The sequence below is a fragment of the Gekko japonicus genome, unplaced genomic scaffold (genome assembly GCF_001447785.1).
Source record: "Gekko japonicus isolate JY-2015 unplaced genomic scaffold, Gekko_japonicus_V1.1 scaffold14, whole genome shotgun sequence".
Classification (NCBI taxonomy): Eukaryota; Metazoa; Chordata; class Lepidosauria; order Squamata; family Gekkonidae; genus Gekko; species Gekko japonicus.
The window spans coordinates 1,536,969-1,551,759 of NW_015176452.1; the positions used below are offsets into that span (position 1 = coordinate 1,536,969).

Genomic DNA, 14,791 nt, shown 5'->3' on the forward strand with positions numbered 1-14,791 from the left:
AGGAAGAGGTGATGTGTGAATCAACAATTGAGTGACACAGGTATCTGATTACTCAGCATTGGACAGGTCACAGCTGAATGTGACTCTGTTGAATAGCGTTGTATATGAGGAAAGGAGAGGTGGTATGAAAGGTCCATCTTTGACAGTTGATCACTGATTGGCTTATTCACACATGCAAATCTCTTTCCATGAATATGCACATGTGAACGAGCCTTGTTTGTGTGGGGAAAAAATCCGAAATACAACAGTGGGTATGGTCATGATTCAAAATTCATGTTGAGGAGCCAATTGAGAAGCTCTTGGGAGTTTGACCTCCTGGGATGCCTGATGCCCTCCACCACTTACATTATCACTCCACTTATCACTTCAAGACATGTGAAACACTCTACAACTAAATGGCCATGCTTCGGTTATCAGTTTTCCCTTTAGCAGCACTCCAGTGATCTCTCTTGAGTACATGTTCTTACTCTGTATTAGTTGCTATCACAGGGGTTGCTCCAAGTGGCATGTAGTGTAGGTATCACAGCTGCCATCCAAAACTGCTGCTGAATGGTGGGGGCTCCATGCCTGGCATGGAGTAGAGTAGAGTGGGGTGTAGCACAACATTTATAAGCAGCTTACCACATAAGCCATGCCATTGCCCTCCAAGAACTTCAGGAGCTTTAATGGCTGTTTAATGCAATTGGACCAATCCAGATGGTAAGCTACTTACAAACATGGCCCCCATATTGATTCTGCTTAATATGGAAGTAGTTTTGGCCAGGAGCTGAGCCACTGTGTGAAATGATCCTAGTACAGTTGCGTAATGTAACTGGTGTGTACACAGTTTGTGCTCTAAGTGCACAAACCGCTGATCTGAATCTGTTTCCTCTACGCCCTTGCATCAGAAGGACCTACTCTGATCTAGAGGAATGCATGTATTAATATATATGCTTTGCAATTGTGGATTGTTACAGTTCCAAATTTTATTTCCCATGCTGCTCCAATTGATACTTCCTGAAAGTGCTTCAAACAAGCATCATGCTGTTTCACAGCTCACCTTGCTGCACCTATTCTCCATCAAACAGCTGCAGTTTCTCATTAGTGAAAGCTAATTTCTGGATGATTCAGCCTCCATCTTCTATGCCAAGCATGACGTTTTGTAATGGAACCTGCCACTGGTATGGGTATCTGAATCGATGTAAGCAGTCTGTGCATCATTCAAGGACTAAAGATGTTAGTCTGTGCTGCAGTTTACCAAAACCCTTGCTTGCACATTGTTAGGTCATAGAGCTTGTACTGAGTGTGTGTGTGACTACTGAAGCAATTGCCTGCTATTTTAGAAAAGAGACTGTGTCTAAATAGTTGTCCTATGTCCAAAAGACAGCCATGAGCCTTTAGGTGTGTCTTCTTTTCAATGCCAGCTTTGTGGATCTTTAGGATGGGGATTTTAGATTGCCTTTTTATTAATATTTTAAAAGATGCTTACCTGCTGTTTATATTTTTGTCTAAGAATCTTTTCGTGAAATGTATACGTTCACATTCCCATTGTACTAGAATAGTACTGTAGTACAATTGTATAAGCATATGCTGCAGAATTTTTCTGTCAAACAATAAAATAAATAAGCTCAAGCCATCTGGATTTCCTGAATGTGCAGTCACCTTCTGTGCCAAGTTAAATGGCAGGGTAGGGAGCTGGGAGAAAAACCAGGATAGACAGTCTTGGCCAACAGGATGGCAGAGACCTGGATTAGCAGAATTTCTCTCTCTGTTTTAATCTTGAGTCAGGTTTTTTTTAAAGGCCCTAATTTTTGATGTGCCAATGTGTGGTTTTTGTCATTTGAGAGAGGCACTGTTTTGGGGTTCTGGAATTTTGGCACCGAAAAATCATGCCCTTTAAAAAACCCAACCCCAAATTAAAACAGTTTTCAGGATCCATTTCCTCCCACCTCCATGCAGAAGGAATAGGGCAGGAGGAAGACGGGGGGCGGGGCGGTGGCCCCTCCACCATCAGATGTTATTGGGCATCTCTCATCTCTTTGGCTGTTATTTTCAATGGTAAGTCCTGGCTTTTGGAGGCTAGGTCTGCCCCCCCCCCCCATATGTCCTTTTAGTTTAAAAGCTAAAGGAAGGACCAAACCAGCCCCAGTCTTACCTGGCTGATATTGGCCCCACTGGCAGCTCCTGAGCTACAGTGCAGTTCTTTCTCCTTTTTAAAGTCCCTGCTTCTGGCATCAGAGGTGGCAGAGCCTGCCCTCACTGCTGGGAAATAGCCAAGCCTCCGGGAGTCTAAGAGCCCACCTGTCTGCCTGTCCACTGTTTTCCAGTGGTGGGGGCAGGCTTTGCTGCCTCTAGTGCTGGCAGCAGGGACTTTAACTGGGCAACAGGACTGCACTGCAACCCCAGAGCCACCAGCAGGGCCAATGCTAGCCAGGAAAGCCTGGGACTGGCCCAGTCCTTCCTTTAGCTTTCAAACTAAAAGGACATAGGGAATAATGGCCAGAAGTCCTGGCCACCACTATCAACTGTTAGCTGGCATCACTTGTTAGTGAGTGTAAGCCAGGACTTCCCACAGAAAATAATGGCACTTTAAAATTTAAAGCAAGGCAAAATGCCCACTAATGGCTTATGGGCAGAGTGTCCTGTCTCTCCTTCCCTGCTCCTGTATCTCCCCGAGCCGAAACTCTCCTGAAATTCCAGAAGGTAAATTTTTGTTACTTTCAGAACTTCATGAATGTTTTGCGTCATTTTGGATCTCCACAAGCCAACCAAAACCAGCTAATTTGGGGTTTAATTTTGGTTTAGGGATATCTGAATGCATACCCCTGGTCTCCATACATTGCTGTATCAGGCTCAGTTTTAGCAGAGGCATTTCCCGCCAACTTGAACCATGCAAACAGATGGTACCTTTGCTGATTTCCTCCTCATTTGGATGATTCAAAATGCATACAGACCACCAGACAGCCCTACGTCTAAAATTTCCTTCATTGTAGGCCAGCTGATGCTTTTAGACACAGGGTGAACCACCCAGATAATTAGTTTAACCATGTGCATACTCATCTGAGGTCAGTATCAGTCCTGATGCTACCGTGGTGGGTGTTTGTATTTACCCTGCATGGCTGCTCAGGGCTGCCTTGTTGTCACAGTAGCATATGAAAAGGTTGCCTGTTAAACCTTAGGAGTAACTACATGTGGCATTTTCCATGTGTACATTTGTAGGTATATCTAGTAGAAGAGGCACATTCAATGGCAACAAGGGGTCTAACCAGACAACAAGATGCCATTGAATGTACATCTTCTATTCGTTAGCAGCCAAGAGGCTAAAGTGTCACTATGTAACTTTACTTTATTGGCTGCTGTCAGAATATTGACTGCAATGGGTCATAGGGACCATATCGCTCCAGTCTTATTCCATCTGCACTGGCTTCTTCCCATTTGCTTCCAAGCCCAGTTCAAGGTGCTGGTGTTGACCTTTAAAAGCCCTGTATGGCTTGGAGCCAGCCTACTTTAAGGACAGCCTGCTCCCATATGAACCTATCCATCCACCCTGATCATTGTTAGAGGCCCTGCTTGGGGTGCCCCCATCACCTGAGGCTAGATAGCTGACAACCCAAGAGATAGAACTGCCAACGTTACATGATCAAGGTTTATAAGATTATGCATGGGAAAGAGCAGGTAGAGAAAGAGGTACTTTTCTCCCTTTCTCACAATACAAGAACTCGTGGGCACTCCATGAAACTGCAGAGCGGTCGGGTTAGAACGGATAAAAGGAAGTACTTCTTCACCCAAAGAGTGATTCACACATGGAATTCACTGCCACAGGAAGTGGTGGCGGCTACAAGCATGGACGGCTTCAAAAGGGAATTAGATAAGCATATGGAGCAGAGGTCCATCAGTGGCTATTAGCCACACGGTATAGATAAGGAGCTCTGGGGCAAGTGATGCTCTGTCATCTTGGTGCTTGGGGGGGGGTCAACAGTGGGAGCGCTTCTAATGTCCTGGCCCCACTGATGGACCTCCTGATGGCACTGGTATCTCTGGCCACTGTGTGACACAGAGTGTTGGACTGGATGGGCCTTTGGCCTGATCCAACATTGGCGTCTCTTATGTTCTTATGTTCTTAACGTCCAGGTGGTAGCTAGAAATCTCCTGGGATTACAGTTGATATCCAGGTGACAGAGATCAGTTCACCTGGAGAAAATGGCCACTTTGGAAGGTGGACTCTATGGCATTGTACCCCATTGAAGCTCCTCCCCAAATCCCGCCCTCCTCAGGCTCCACACCCCAAATCTCCAGGTATCTCCCAACTCGGACCTGGCAGGCCTACCAAGAAAGGAGCTTCTTGGCTGTGGCACTGAAACTTTGGAACTCCCTCCCCAGGAAGGGAGATTTGTCTGTCTCCCTCTATTGTTGTCTTCTGCCAGCCGATAAAGACTTTTTTTGTTTTGTTTGGCATTCCCCCACTGTTATTGGTTTCCCCCGGTTGTATTGTTATATGTGTTTTCATGTTTATATGAGTTATTGAATTGTTTAAGTGTTTTATACACACGTATATTTTTAACTGCTGTTTTCTGGTCTTGATGTTGAAATATTTTAATATTTAGTTTAATGCTTGTCACCTTTGGAGAACCTATTTGGGTGGAAAAGTGGAAGAGAAACATTTTAAATAAAATAAATATACATTCAATGATGGCAGGAGGTCTAGGTTTAACCATACAAACTGGTACGTCTGGAAAACGTCAGACCTTAAAGGACTGTGGCTTTGGTTCTCAGCCTATTGGGAACAGTGAGCTTTTCTTTCCCAGCTAAAACTTCTCACTGCATTTCTGTTTCCAGCGGATGAAGAAGCACCAGATTATGGCTCAGGAGTCCGGCAGTCTGGAACAGCCAAAATATCTTTTGATGATCAGCACTTTGAGAAGGTATGGAAGGAAAGTCAATGGTGACTGTACCTCATCCCCTAGAGTTGCTAACATGGCATGCCTTGACTGTACCCAGCTGCTTATAAATGATTCTCTTCATTATGCAAATTCAGAACTAGAAGTGTGGTGAAATGGGAGGGATTATTTTCAGTAACACTAAGTGTTCCTATCTCTACAGTTCTAAACTTCCCTGAGCATTTATTTGGCATCCATCCAGTTGTTTTGTAGGCCAATGTTAAGCAATACATAATAACATTGTAGGCCCAACATTAAGCAATATATAGCTTAACTTTGCAGCCAGTTACATGCTGTTGGAATATGCAAGGTCTATAGTGCAGCCTTATGAAGGAGATCTAAAGATCACCCTACAGGGGGACAGCTGAAGGACTGGTAGTTAGCATAACTAGATTAGAGACTGCCCACAATTTCAATTTATGTCCTTGCTGCCTCCTGATTGGTTCTTCTAGAGATAGGGTTGCCAGGTCTTACCTGGCTGCCATTGGGGGGGGGGTCCCTCTCCTTGTCCTGGAGTTTTTGGCATGCACGCAAAGTGCATACACCACAATGATGTCACCCAGAAGGAACATCATCGTGCAGGGTATGTTGTGGGGGGACACTCTAGCATTTGGGGGGAAACTCTATGCTAGAGCGTCTCCCCGCAACGTGCCCTGCACGATGATGTCACTTCTGGGTGACATCATTGCGCCAGGCACATTGGTGAGGATGGGGCTCTTGGGGGATGGGGTTACCCCCGCCAGCCAGCTCAGAGGTGGTGAATCAGGGGGGGGGGGCTGAAAGTGGCTAAACCCCCCACCCCCATCAAAGGAATGGCAACCCTATCTGGAGACTTCCTGCTCCTGCAGAGCTTCCTTCTTGTTGTTGTGATTCCTTCAGCAGTTAGGTTAGACAGTTAAGGTTCTCTCTCTTCTACGCTCTTTAAGAGTTTGTTCTTCTTTAATAAACTGACTTATTTTTCTCTAAACAGTCAGTGCTCCACTTCTTTGCATATTTAAACTCTGCCAACACATGTAACATATAGAAATCCGAGTTAACTGGTTTGTTTTATTTGTGTGAAATGGCAACCAATTCTAGAAACATCTGCAGTCTTGAACAGCAATGGTCCGCTAGTTGTGTTGGAGAAGGGAGGGGGAAGCTGGTGCTTCATTTTAAATAAAATACACAACACTGATGCTACAAATTTATATCATTCTTATTCACGAAGGTAAATACAAAGCTCTATACAAGACCCTCACTCCTTGAATCTGGTGTCAATTTGCTGTTGGATCTTGGCTTTGTATTGGTCGTATTTCCTTGTTAAAAAGGAGAAGTGAAAAATACACCACTGAAAGAAGAAACTAATAATGCCATTCATACCTTCAAGTGTTTCATTTGTATTTTATCCCTTTTCTTTGATTCCTTATAGTTCCAATCTGAGTCCTGTCCTGTGGTGGGAATGTCCCGTTCTGGAACCTCTCAGGAGGAGTTGCGCATTGTAGAGGGACAGGGGCAAATAACTGACATGGGTCCATCAGCAGATGAAGTCAACAACAACACCTGTGCAGGTGAGGAGTCACTGGGGCCATGAAGGGGATGGGGAGCTGTGTGCATAGTACTGAAAAGTTTTGAGCCACTAACTGGATCTCCCCATATGGAAAACTGGAAAAGTGACTTTGTTGACTGGTTTCTATCTACACAGTCAGGCAGTGGAGCAAATGACTGATGAAACAGTTTTTTCTTTAAAAAAATATTACATGTTTTGGCTCCCCAGTGTGTGTAATGGGAAAGGGGCAGCACGTATGCAACCAGTCATGAATTATGCTCTATATGCTTTTTCTTAGCAGGACCATTGATTTCTATATTATCAAAAGTAATATAAGACTCTGGCCTCAGCAGTGAAAAATCTACTACCCAGTTTCTTTTTATCCTTATAACTTCTTTACATAAGAATGTTAGGATATGGCAACTCAATTGTGCTTGCCAAAAGTACTTTTTCTAGTATGAGATTCAGCACTTGGTATATACAAGGGTGTTAGAATGAGCAATGTTTTTTTCTCTCCGTGCCCAGGATTTCCTGAGCAGGTTACTGTGCTGTGTAGTACCACCCAGGATATAAAACATGGTACTTATACATATTGCTTGCATCTTTGTGATTATGTTTCTTCAGCCACTCCAGAGGATCTTCTTCTGGACAGTTCAGAAAAATCTGCTATGGATGGGCCTTTAGAGACAGCCCTGGAACACCTGAAGTTGGGTAGCATCTTCACTTTCAGAGTGACTGTTCTGCAGGCATCCAGCATTTCAGCAGAATATGCAGACATCTTCTGCCAGTTTAAGTAAGACACAGTCCTTCATTCTCTTTTATACTTTAACAAGGGCAGAGAATTTCAAGGTGGAAGCAGAGGTTGCTTAAGAGAATGTGCTTGCTCCTCCTTCTGTAGTTCATTAGTCTATCTCATCCTCCCCTGGCTTAACAGAGTTGTGGTCTATCACAATTGTTCTAATATTTAAAGGTGTGAAAGGTGTAGTCTGGAACATAAAGTACCTAAATTTTGTATAGGAAGAAAAATCAACAGGAGCCTTGGTACTTACTGGAGGAAACTGAGAGGGCTTTGGCTCTGTCCTTAGAGAGCATGTGCTTGCTTGCTCCAAAGACAAATGCCTGATCACACGTGGCAAGGATCCTGTCCATTCCAGTCTGAGATCCCTTGCACCGAATCTTCTCATCTTCTGTTACCATTTTACTCCTGCTTTGTTAGTGTCATGTTTGACTAGCTGCTAATGCAATTTCACGTTGTTTCCATGTGATAGCTGCAGAGTGTGCTACATAAGGGCTAAGGGGGCACACAGACATGACAATAAGCACAGATCTCTGTCTATCCATAAAAAGTCTATGTGCAGCCATGATTAAGACTGGGGTCATGAAGGGAGAGGAAATGGGATGTGACGCTCCAGCCTCTGCTTGGTTTTGCTAATGGAAATTGGTCTTCCTGCCACTGTGGTTATCATTTTAAAGGGGAAAAAGACATTAAACCCCCATCTTCTTTTCTTTGTAAAATGGCAATAACAATTAGGGGAATGTACTCTCAATTAGAAAAACAGAGCAGGATATGTAGGGTTAAATTTCCTTCCCATGTACTCCTAGTCTGAATTATCTTTTATATACTGCTGGGATTTAGTAATCTTTGTCACATCTGTTTATGCACCAACAATAGGAAATGGCAAGCAACAAACTTTTGTTACTTAAAGTGAAACTATAAACAGATTGGGTGGGGTGGACTTCATAAACTAACAAATTTGTGTGTATATATATATTTATATTTATTTATTTATTTCCAAAAATTAAAAGACCACCATTCTCCCAGAAAACTGTGTACTGAGTGTAAATAAGAAGACAAAACAATTCAAAATGTCAATAAAAGCAATATCAAACAATATAATAAAAATAGGCAATGAACACATATGCCATGATTAAACAATAACTTCTTACAGAAAATCGCCTCAGTATCACCAAAACAATCCAAGATATCAATATTCTTTTATGTTCCCTTGTATACTCTTTTACATTCCTTTGTATGTAGCTTATTGTGCCATATCTGTTTGCATCTGACACATGTATGTACACTGGGAAGTAAACTAACAGTGGCAACCCACTGTGCATTGACATAGAGCAATCTGCACGTATGCAGCAACACTGCATGTTATATACTGCAGTCCTAAGCGGAGTTTAACCCTTCTAAGTCACTGAAGGATATAACTCTGCTGCTTAAGATTCCACTAACAGTCTACAAGTTCAAGTTCTGCAGTTGCTCATTTAGTCATGTGCCCCTCTGTGGGGCAAAACTTCACTTCTTCTTTTGTATCATTATAGCAGCCATGCTTGGCCATTCACAATAGTGGGGCTTTATGTGACTGAGATAGGTTTTATTATCAGTGCTAATAAAGCGCCCATCAGTAAGACCGGCAGTGTGTATGTGTATACGCAATTTGCCCTCCAAAAGGTTAATTGATTTGTATTGGAGCTGATTTGTTTAGGCATGTCCCTTTGATTTATATAGGAGAATGAAAAGAAGCTGCAGCAGGTAGCACAGTTACAGTTGCTGTCCCCCAGCCTCCACTGTTGCTCAGATACTGATGACTCTGCCCCAACCTCAGCAGTCTTTCCAGTTACAGAAGTCGATGGCTTGATGGGAGCCATTGACTACTGTGGAAAAAGAGGGTGGCACTTTGAGGGGACCTGCAGATTTATCCTGACCTGCCAATCCTTATTACATGGAGTTGGGGTATCAATGACCAAAGGGTAACTGAAAGTCTGCCTTCTCCCCTATGCGCCTACCCACCTATTGAGATCTCAGTCTCAGACCCTGCTTGGTTGGCCCCCACTATCAGAGGCTAGGTGAGTGAGCACTCGGTATGTGTGGCTAAGCTGTGGCACTCCCTCCCACAGACGTTTGCTTGGCACCCAATTTACAATTTATTCTCCCGGATTTTTTAAAAAAATTCTTCCCTCCCTGATGTAGTTTTATTAGCCACTTTGCTTTTCTGTCATGTGTTTTAGAGATTTTCTACTGCCTTGAGGAATTTTATTAGTCATCTTACATATTCCTGATGCTCAGCATCAGCCCCGTGGCCAGAAATGTTTTGTTAGGGGGTCAAATTGGGGGCAGCTCCATCCGTGCAGCGGCTTGCTCACTCTGATGGGCGCCTGAGCCTCGAGGGGACTTGAGCGACTCAGGCTCCCATCGAAGAGGAGTGAGGAGGGCAACTGCTGCATGGCCTCGCCCAGTCTACCTACTTCCACGGACAGCTTCTCAAAGGCTATGGAAGCAGGAAGACCCAGCGAGCCCGCCCCTCTCCCTATCTGAGAGGGCTGGGTATATTCTTGGGGGGTGTCATCCTCATCAGCCCCCCCATGGCTATGGGCCTGCTCAGCATGTTTGTTGTTGCCAATCAAATGCAGTTGAAAGAGCTAAGCATGTGCTATCGCTCTGTTTACTTTGTAAGGACATTCGTGCATTATGTATCGCCCCAATCTTATCCAATTTTCCAGGCAGATCTGGCAAATTTTATGTGTCCATTCTCCTGTCAGATCATTCCAATGAATCCACTCTTAAGTTAGCCAAATTCTGTGCTTTGTCCTGTTTAATAGGAAAGCATTTGGTCAAATATTTTTATTAAATATCCATGTTTCATGAAAGTTAGATTAATGCTATGTGCTATTGACTCTGTTGAATATATTTTTGTTGGCTGACCTAGGATTGTAAATTGATTGATTAGCCATCTCTTTTTACCCCACAGTTGTTTTGTTTACTCTCTGCTTTTATGATGTGTTTTTAAGGATTTTTAAGACCTTGCCCTGTTTTTTGTTTTTCTCTGATGTCTTTTAATAGTTTTAGTCATACATTTTGTATTTTGTGCTGCTTCTGTTTAACATTTTTATTGGTTTGATTAGATGGAAATGTGAGATATATGTTTTGTGAATAAATAAATGAAAATAAAAATTCTCCAACAGGAAAATAATTCCCACTGTATTAGAAACCTACTAGGAACAACATTCTAAACAAATCTTTATACATAATGAAGTTATATGCAAACAGAATCTAACACCAGAAGACTAGGAATAATGTCTTTAACAACAATAAGAGAATCTGTATCTTCTTACAGTTTCATCCACCGCCATGATGAGGCCTTCTCTACAGAACCCTTGAAGAACACAGGACGAGGGCCACCTCTTGGATTCTACCATGTTCAAAATGTTAGTACAACTTTTGAAGCTGCTGCTTTTTGATGACTTCTTACGCCCGGCCACTGTGAGCTGGTGACCCCTGCAAAGGGAGCAGGAAATTCCTGCGGATTTGATGGGGAGGGAAGGGTTTGAAGAGGGGAGGGATCTCAGCAGGGTATAGTGCTACAGAGTCCACCCTCTAAAGCAGAATTTTTTTCCAAGGGAACTGATCTATGTTGTCTGGAGAACAGTTGTATTTCTGGAAGATTTTCAGGCTCTAACTAGAGGCTGGCAACCCTACATGGGGCTGTCCCAGTGGAAGGGAGAGCCCCCCACCCCCGGCCATCCCAGTGGCCTTGATGGCCAACCCACCCTGTACTGATGTTTATGAATGCGTTCAAGGAGGTGGAGTTTTTTGCTGACTCAGTATTCTTAGATATGGCTTTTATCCTTCCTCATGACTGGTTTGCTGGAAGAGGTTTTTGCTCTGTTGAAACCTGTGTATTTTCTTCTTGATTTGCTGTTTTAAATTTATGGTACCATCACAACACATCTATGCAATAGGCGGTCAACATTATTTCCATCAAGCAGATAATACTGAAAGATAATGACTTCCCAAAAACTGCACATTGACTCTATGGCAGGTTTGAGATTTGGACTCTTCTAAGATCATGTTGCCTTTTACTAGATGCAGTTGTCTGTGCACACTTTTCTGCCCAGAAACTTTTTATGCTGTTTCTAGGACTTTAGAAAGAGAAAGTAGCTTGTTTTAAGACCTGTGATTACAATGGCTTTGGTTTCTAGTGAAGTGGGATGGGATGTATGAAGAACTCTAAGGAAGTGTGGAAATGAGTCTGTTTGGTACAAAAATATTATTATTCAATGGTAGAAGTTGCTAATAAATAAGCTTATTTATTAACAGTTCAGTAATAACTCTGCCTAAAGCTAGCATCCTAATAAAAGACACATACTCAAAAGTTAAGTGTTCGGTTTTCCTAGTTCAGAGCTCAAGTGAACGCTAAGTAGTGTGCGACCTGCTCTAGCAAGCTTTGACTATTCAGTCAATGTTTCAACTTACACTTCTTTGGTAAGTGTTCTTAACCCCATCTGTCTTGTCATTCAGATTGCAGTGGAGGTGACTAAATCTTTCATTGAGTACATTAAGAGCCAGCCAATTGTCTTTGAAGTATTTGGACACTACCAGCAGCATCCTTTCCCCCCTCTCTGCAAGGATGTCCTCAGGTATGTATCATCTGCATGACAAGCGATACCCACACAGAATTGTTTTTCTCACTGGCTCTTGTTTAGCTAAATGTAACTTAGATAATGGGCACATAATGGTTTTGCATCGATAAACTTATGCAGGTCTTGGCCCAGGCAACCATAAGAGCCTGATGTAAACTAGTCAGGTGGCCAGTCAGGGCTATGTGTGAATGAGCCGCCAAAAACCTGGGTTAGTCTTGATTCTTGGATGGGTGAAGACAATTGCCCTGTAACCCCTGAGTTCGCAGTCAAGTGGTCTGGTACTGGCACTTATCAATGTAGCTTGGGGAAAACTATCATTCTCTCTCTATCCTGCCTTTCCTCCAAGGTTCTTAGGGAGGCATGTACATCCGTCCTGATTTTATCCTCACAACAACCTTGTTTGGTAGGTTAGACTGAGAAGTGACTGGCCTATGCCCATCCAGTGAGTTTCATAGATAAGGAGAGACTTGAACCCAGTTTTCTCTTTTCAAAGCCCAGACTACACTGACTGCCACTGAGGTGTACACTGGGCCCACAGGGATTGATTCATCCTTATTCTCTCTGTGTCACCTTTATTTAATTGGTGTTCCTTTTTTTTACAGCCCCCTAAGACCATCCCGACGTCATTTTCCACGGGTCATGCCATTGTCCAAACCAGGTAGGAAAGAGGTGGCTCTTCATTTAGCATGGTCATTAGTGGAACTGTAAGAGCTGGAAGGACGGGAGATGGAGAACAGGCCCCAGTAGACTGTTGTGGTTTAGGATGCTAATGTGCCCCTAAGGAGTGCAGCTGTCCCCTCGTAACCCCATATAGATGAGACACTCCAGATTGGAGCAAGCTCATTTCATTTCTGGACTTTGTATACTTCCAGAGCTAGAGGGTTAAGGCTGTTGTGTGTGGGTGCTCCTAGAGAGAGTGAGACTCATAGGGAGGATCATTCATCAGTTGCGAATTCTGCTGTTTACACGGTGATGTCCCTGCTAATACTGGTTTTATTGATTTCCCAGAACTGAGATCATGATGTGAGGTTGCTTGATATTAGCAAGAGCAAGTCTTCCTCTACATCTTGGCATAGGGAGTGGCTGCAGTATCTTGGGCACCTTTTAATTGGTTCCTGCACAATCAATGCCAAGCAAATTCATCCCCTGCCTAGCCAAGCAGTGTTGAGTTCTTTCAATCTGAGAGATGTATATTCCTTTTTTCTTAATTCCCTTCAGTTTGTTTTCCTCAATAATTTTTCCTGTCAGATCCTCTTAAATCAATTGCCCCTCAGTTAATTTACTTTTACTCGTTTCTTGTCTGCCTCTGGAAAAAAAGAAAGAGAAATTGCCCATTTTTCACTCAAGTGATTTATATAAGCCTGCCCAAAGCCTTCCTTCCTTCACCAGTCTAATAATCATCCAATTGTCTGCTCCCCTGCCATTTCCACAGCCTGCCTCCACTACACTACCCCTCCGGGCTTAACAATGAGTTAGGTGCCAATGTGGCACTTCAGCTGAAGGGATAGGCAGAGCTTTAACCGTTTTGGATTCTTGTCTCAGCCTTTTAAAAACACACAAATATTTTAAAGCAATGGGAAGAGAAAATGACCATGATCCCTCCCTTAATACTGCATTTTGGTACACCATGGATGAGGAAATGCTAGTGGGGTTTGTATTGATATCCACAATATGGCACTAAAACATATTACAGGTTTTGCTACAGAGAAATCCTCTAGGCCTCACAAAAACAAAACGCTAGAGCTGCAGTGCAACCAGGGTGCGGAATTTTAACAACCCAGGTCTCTTGGCAGACACACTCAAGTGGTTAGCGGGCTGGCCTCTTCTTGGGTGACTTCATCCCGAGGAGTGTGCTCCCAAGGAGTATCCCCCCCCGTCACCAAGAAATTCTGATGATTTCTTAAACCTTCACGTGTTTCTTCTCTCAATCTGTGCTTGCAAGCAGCTTCTCATCTGTGGTGTTGAGGAAGATTGTCTTCTTTCATTTAGAATGGAGACAGCTAATGTGGGTGCAAGCAGGCAAGGCAGGAAAATCGTTTGTGGATGAGTAACTTTTATGGACCAGTTTTTGTAAGACTGGCCCAGCCCTCAGCGAAAGATGCGAGGCTGGATTATCAACATACTTTAATATGTGCTGAACGGAGATATTGAAACACCAAATAGCTCACCCAAGTTCATGCAAAGAACAGTCATAGCAACCACTCCCCTACCCCCCCCCCCGGAATTTCCCCCTAATTTATTAACAGTTTGGATGACCTCACTATTCTCTTCTCCTGCCATGCTGTTGAATGGTGTATAACATTTAGCTAAAATAAGAATAAAGTTTACAGGCGCTGGATAAGCTGCCCGTGTCTCTCACGTACCCTGCTTATGCCACATGTAAGCGCATAATTGCTTCATTTTTGTCTTGTGCTTTCTGTTTGTCTCTCTGCCTCCCCTGTGAAGAACATGTGAAATCCCTCCAGATGATTGAGGTTCTGGTACCCAGTGTGTTTGCTGACCAGCTCCTGGAAGTATTCTCTGAGCACATGTTGTCTGCTGGCAGCACAGCTGCCTCCTCTTTAATTAGAGAGGGGGAGGACCTACATCATCTCTGTCAGTGGTGAACTGTGCTATGAGAAAGGCTCAGAAGCTTGGTTGGTCCTTGGACAAAGTGGTGGAAGGTCCAGCTGCCATTCAGGGTTCTTGCCTTAGAGGGCTCCTGGGAAATGTACACTCACACAGTACCCAGAAATGAGGCATCGTTTTGGAACGGCATTGCTGTTCTCAAATTTAGTCTGTACAGAGATTGGAATGAGTCTGTGACACACATGAGTCTCTCACAGGATGCTCAGGATCCCTGAGTCCTTGGGATATTCCACTCTGCTGTGTGCCGTGTGCTGTGTGCATCTCCTCAGTTTGGCAATCTGTGTGTTTTCCTACT

The 14,791-nt window shown here is 43.5% G+C and overlaps 1 protein-coding gene across 1 annotated transcript in view; it reads left to right on the forward strand.

The window, feature by feature from the left end:
* KIF1A (kinesin family member 1A) overlaps positions 1-14,791 on the forward strand; it is a 128,729-nt gene that overhangs the window by 80,014 nt on the left and 33,924 nt on the right. Inside the window, exons 29-34 of the mRNA XM_015426810.1 lie at positions 4,816-4,901; positions 6,325-6,463; positions 7,066-7,234; positions 10,563-10,653; positions 11,747-11,865; positions 12,471-12,526. Of these exons, the coding sequence (XP_015282296.1) occupies positions 4,816-4,901; positions 6,325-6,463; positions 7,066-7,234; positions 10,563-10,653; positions 11,747-11,865; positions 12,471-12,526 (660 nt within the window). The remainder of the gene's footprint in view (positions 1-4,815; positions 4,902-6,324; positions 6,464-7,065; positions 7,235-10,562; positions 10,654-11,746; positions 11,866-12,470; positions 12,527-14,791) is intronic.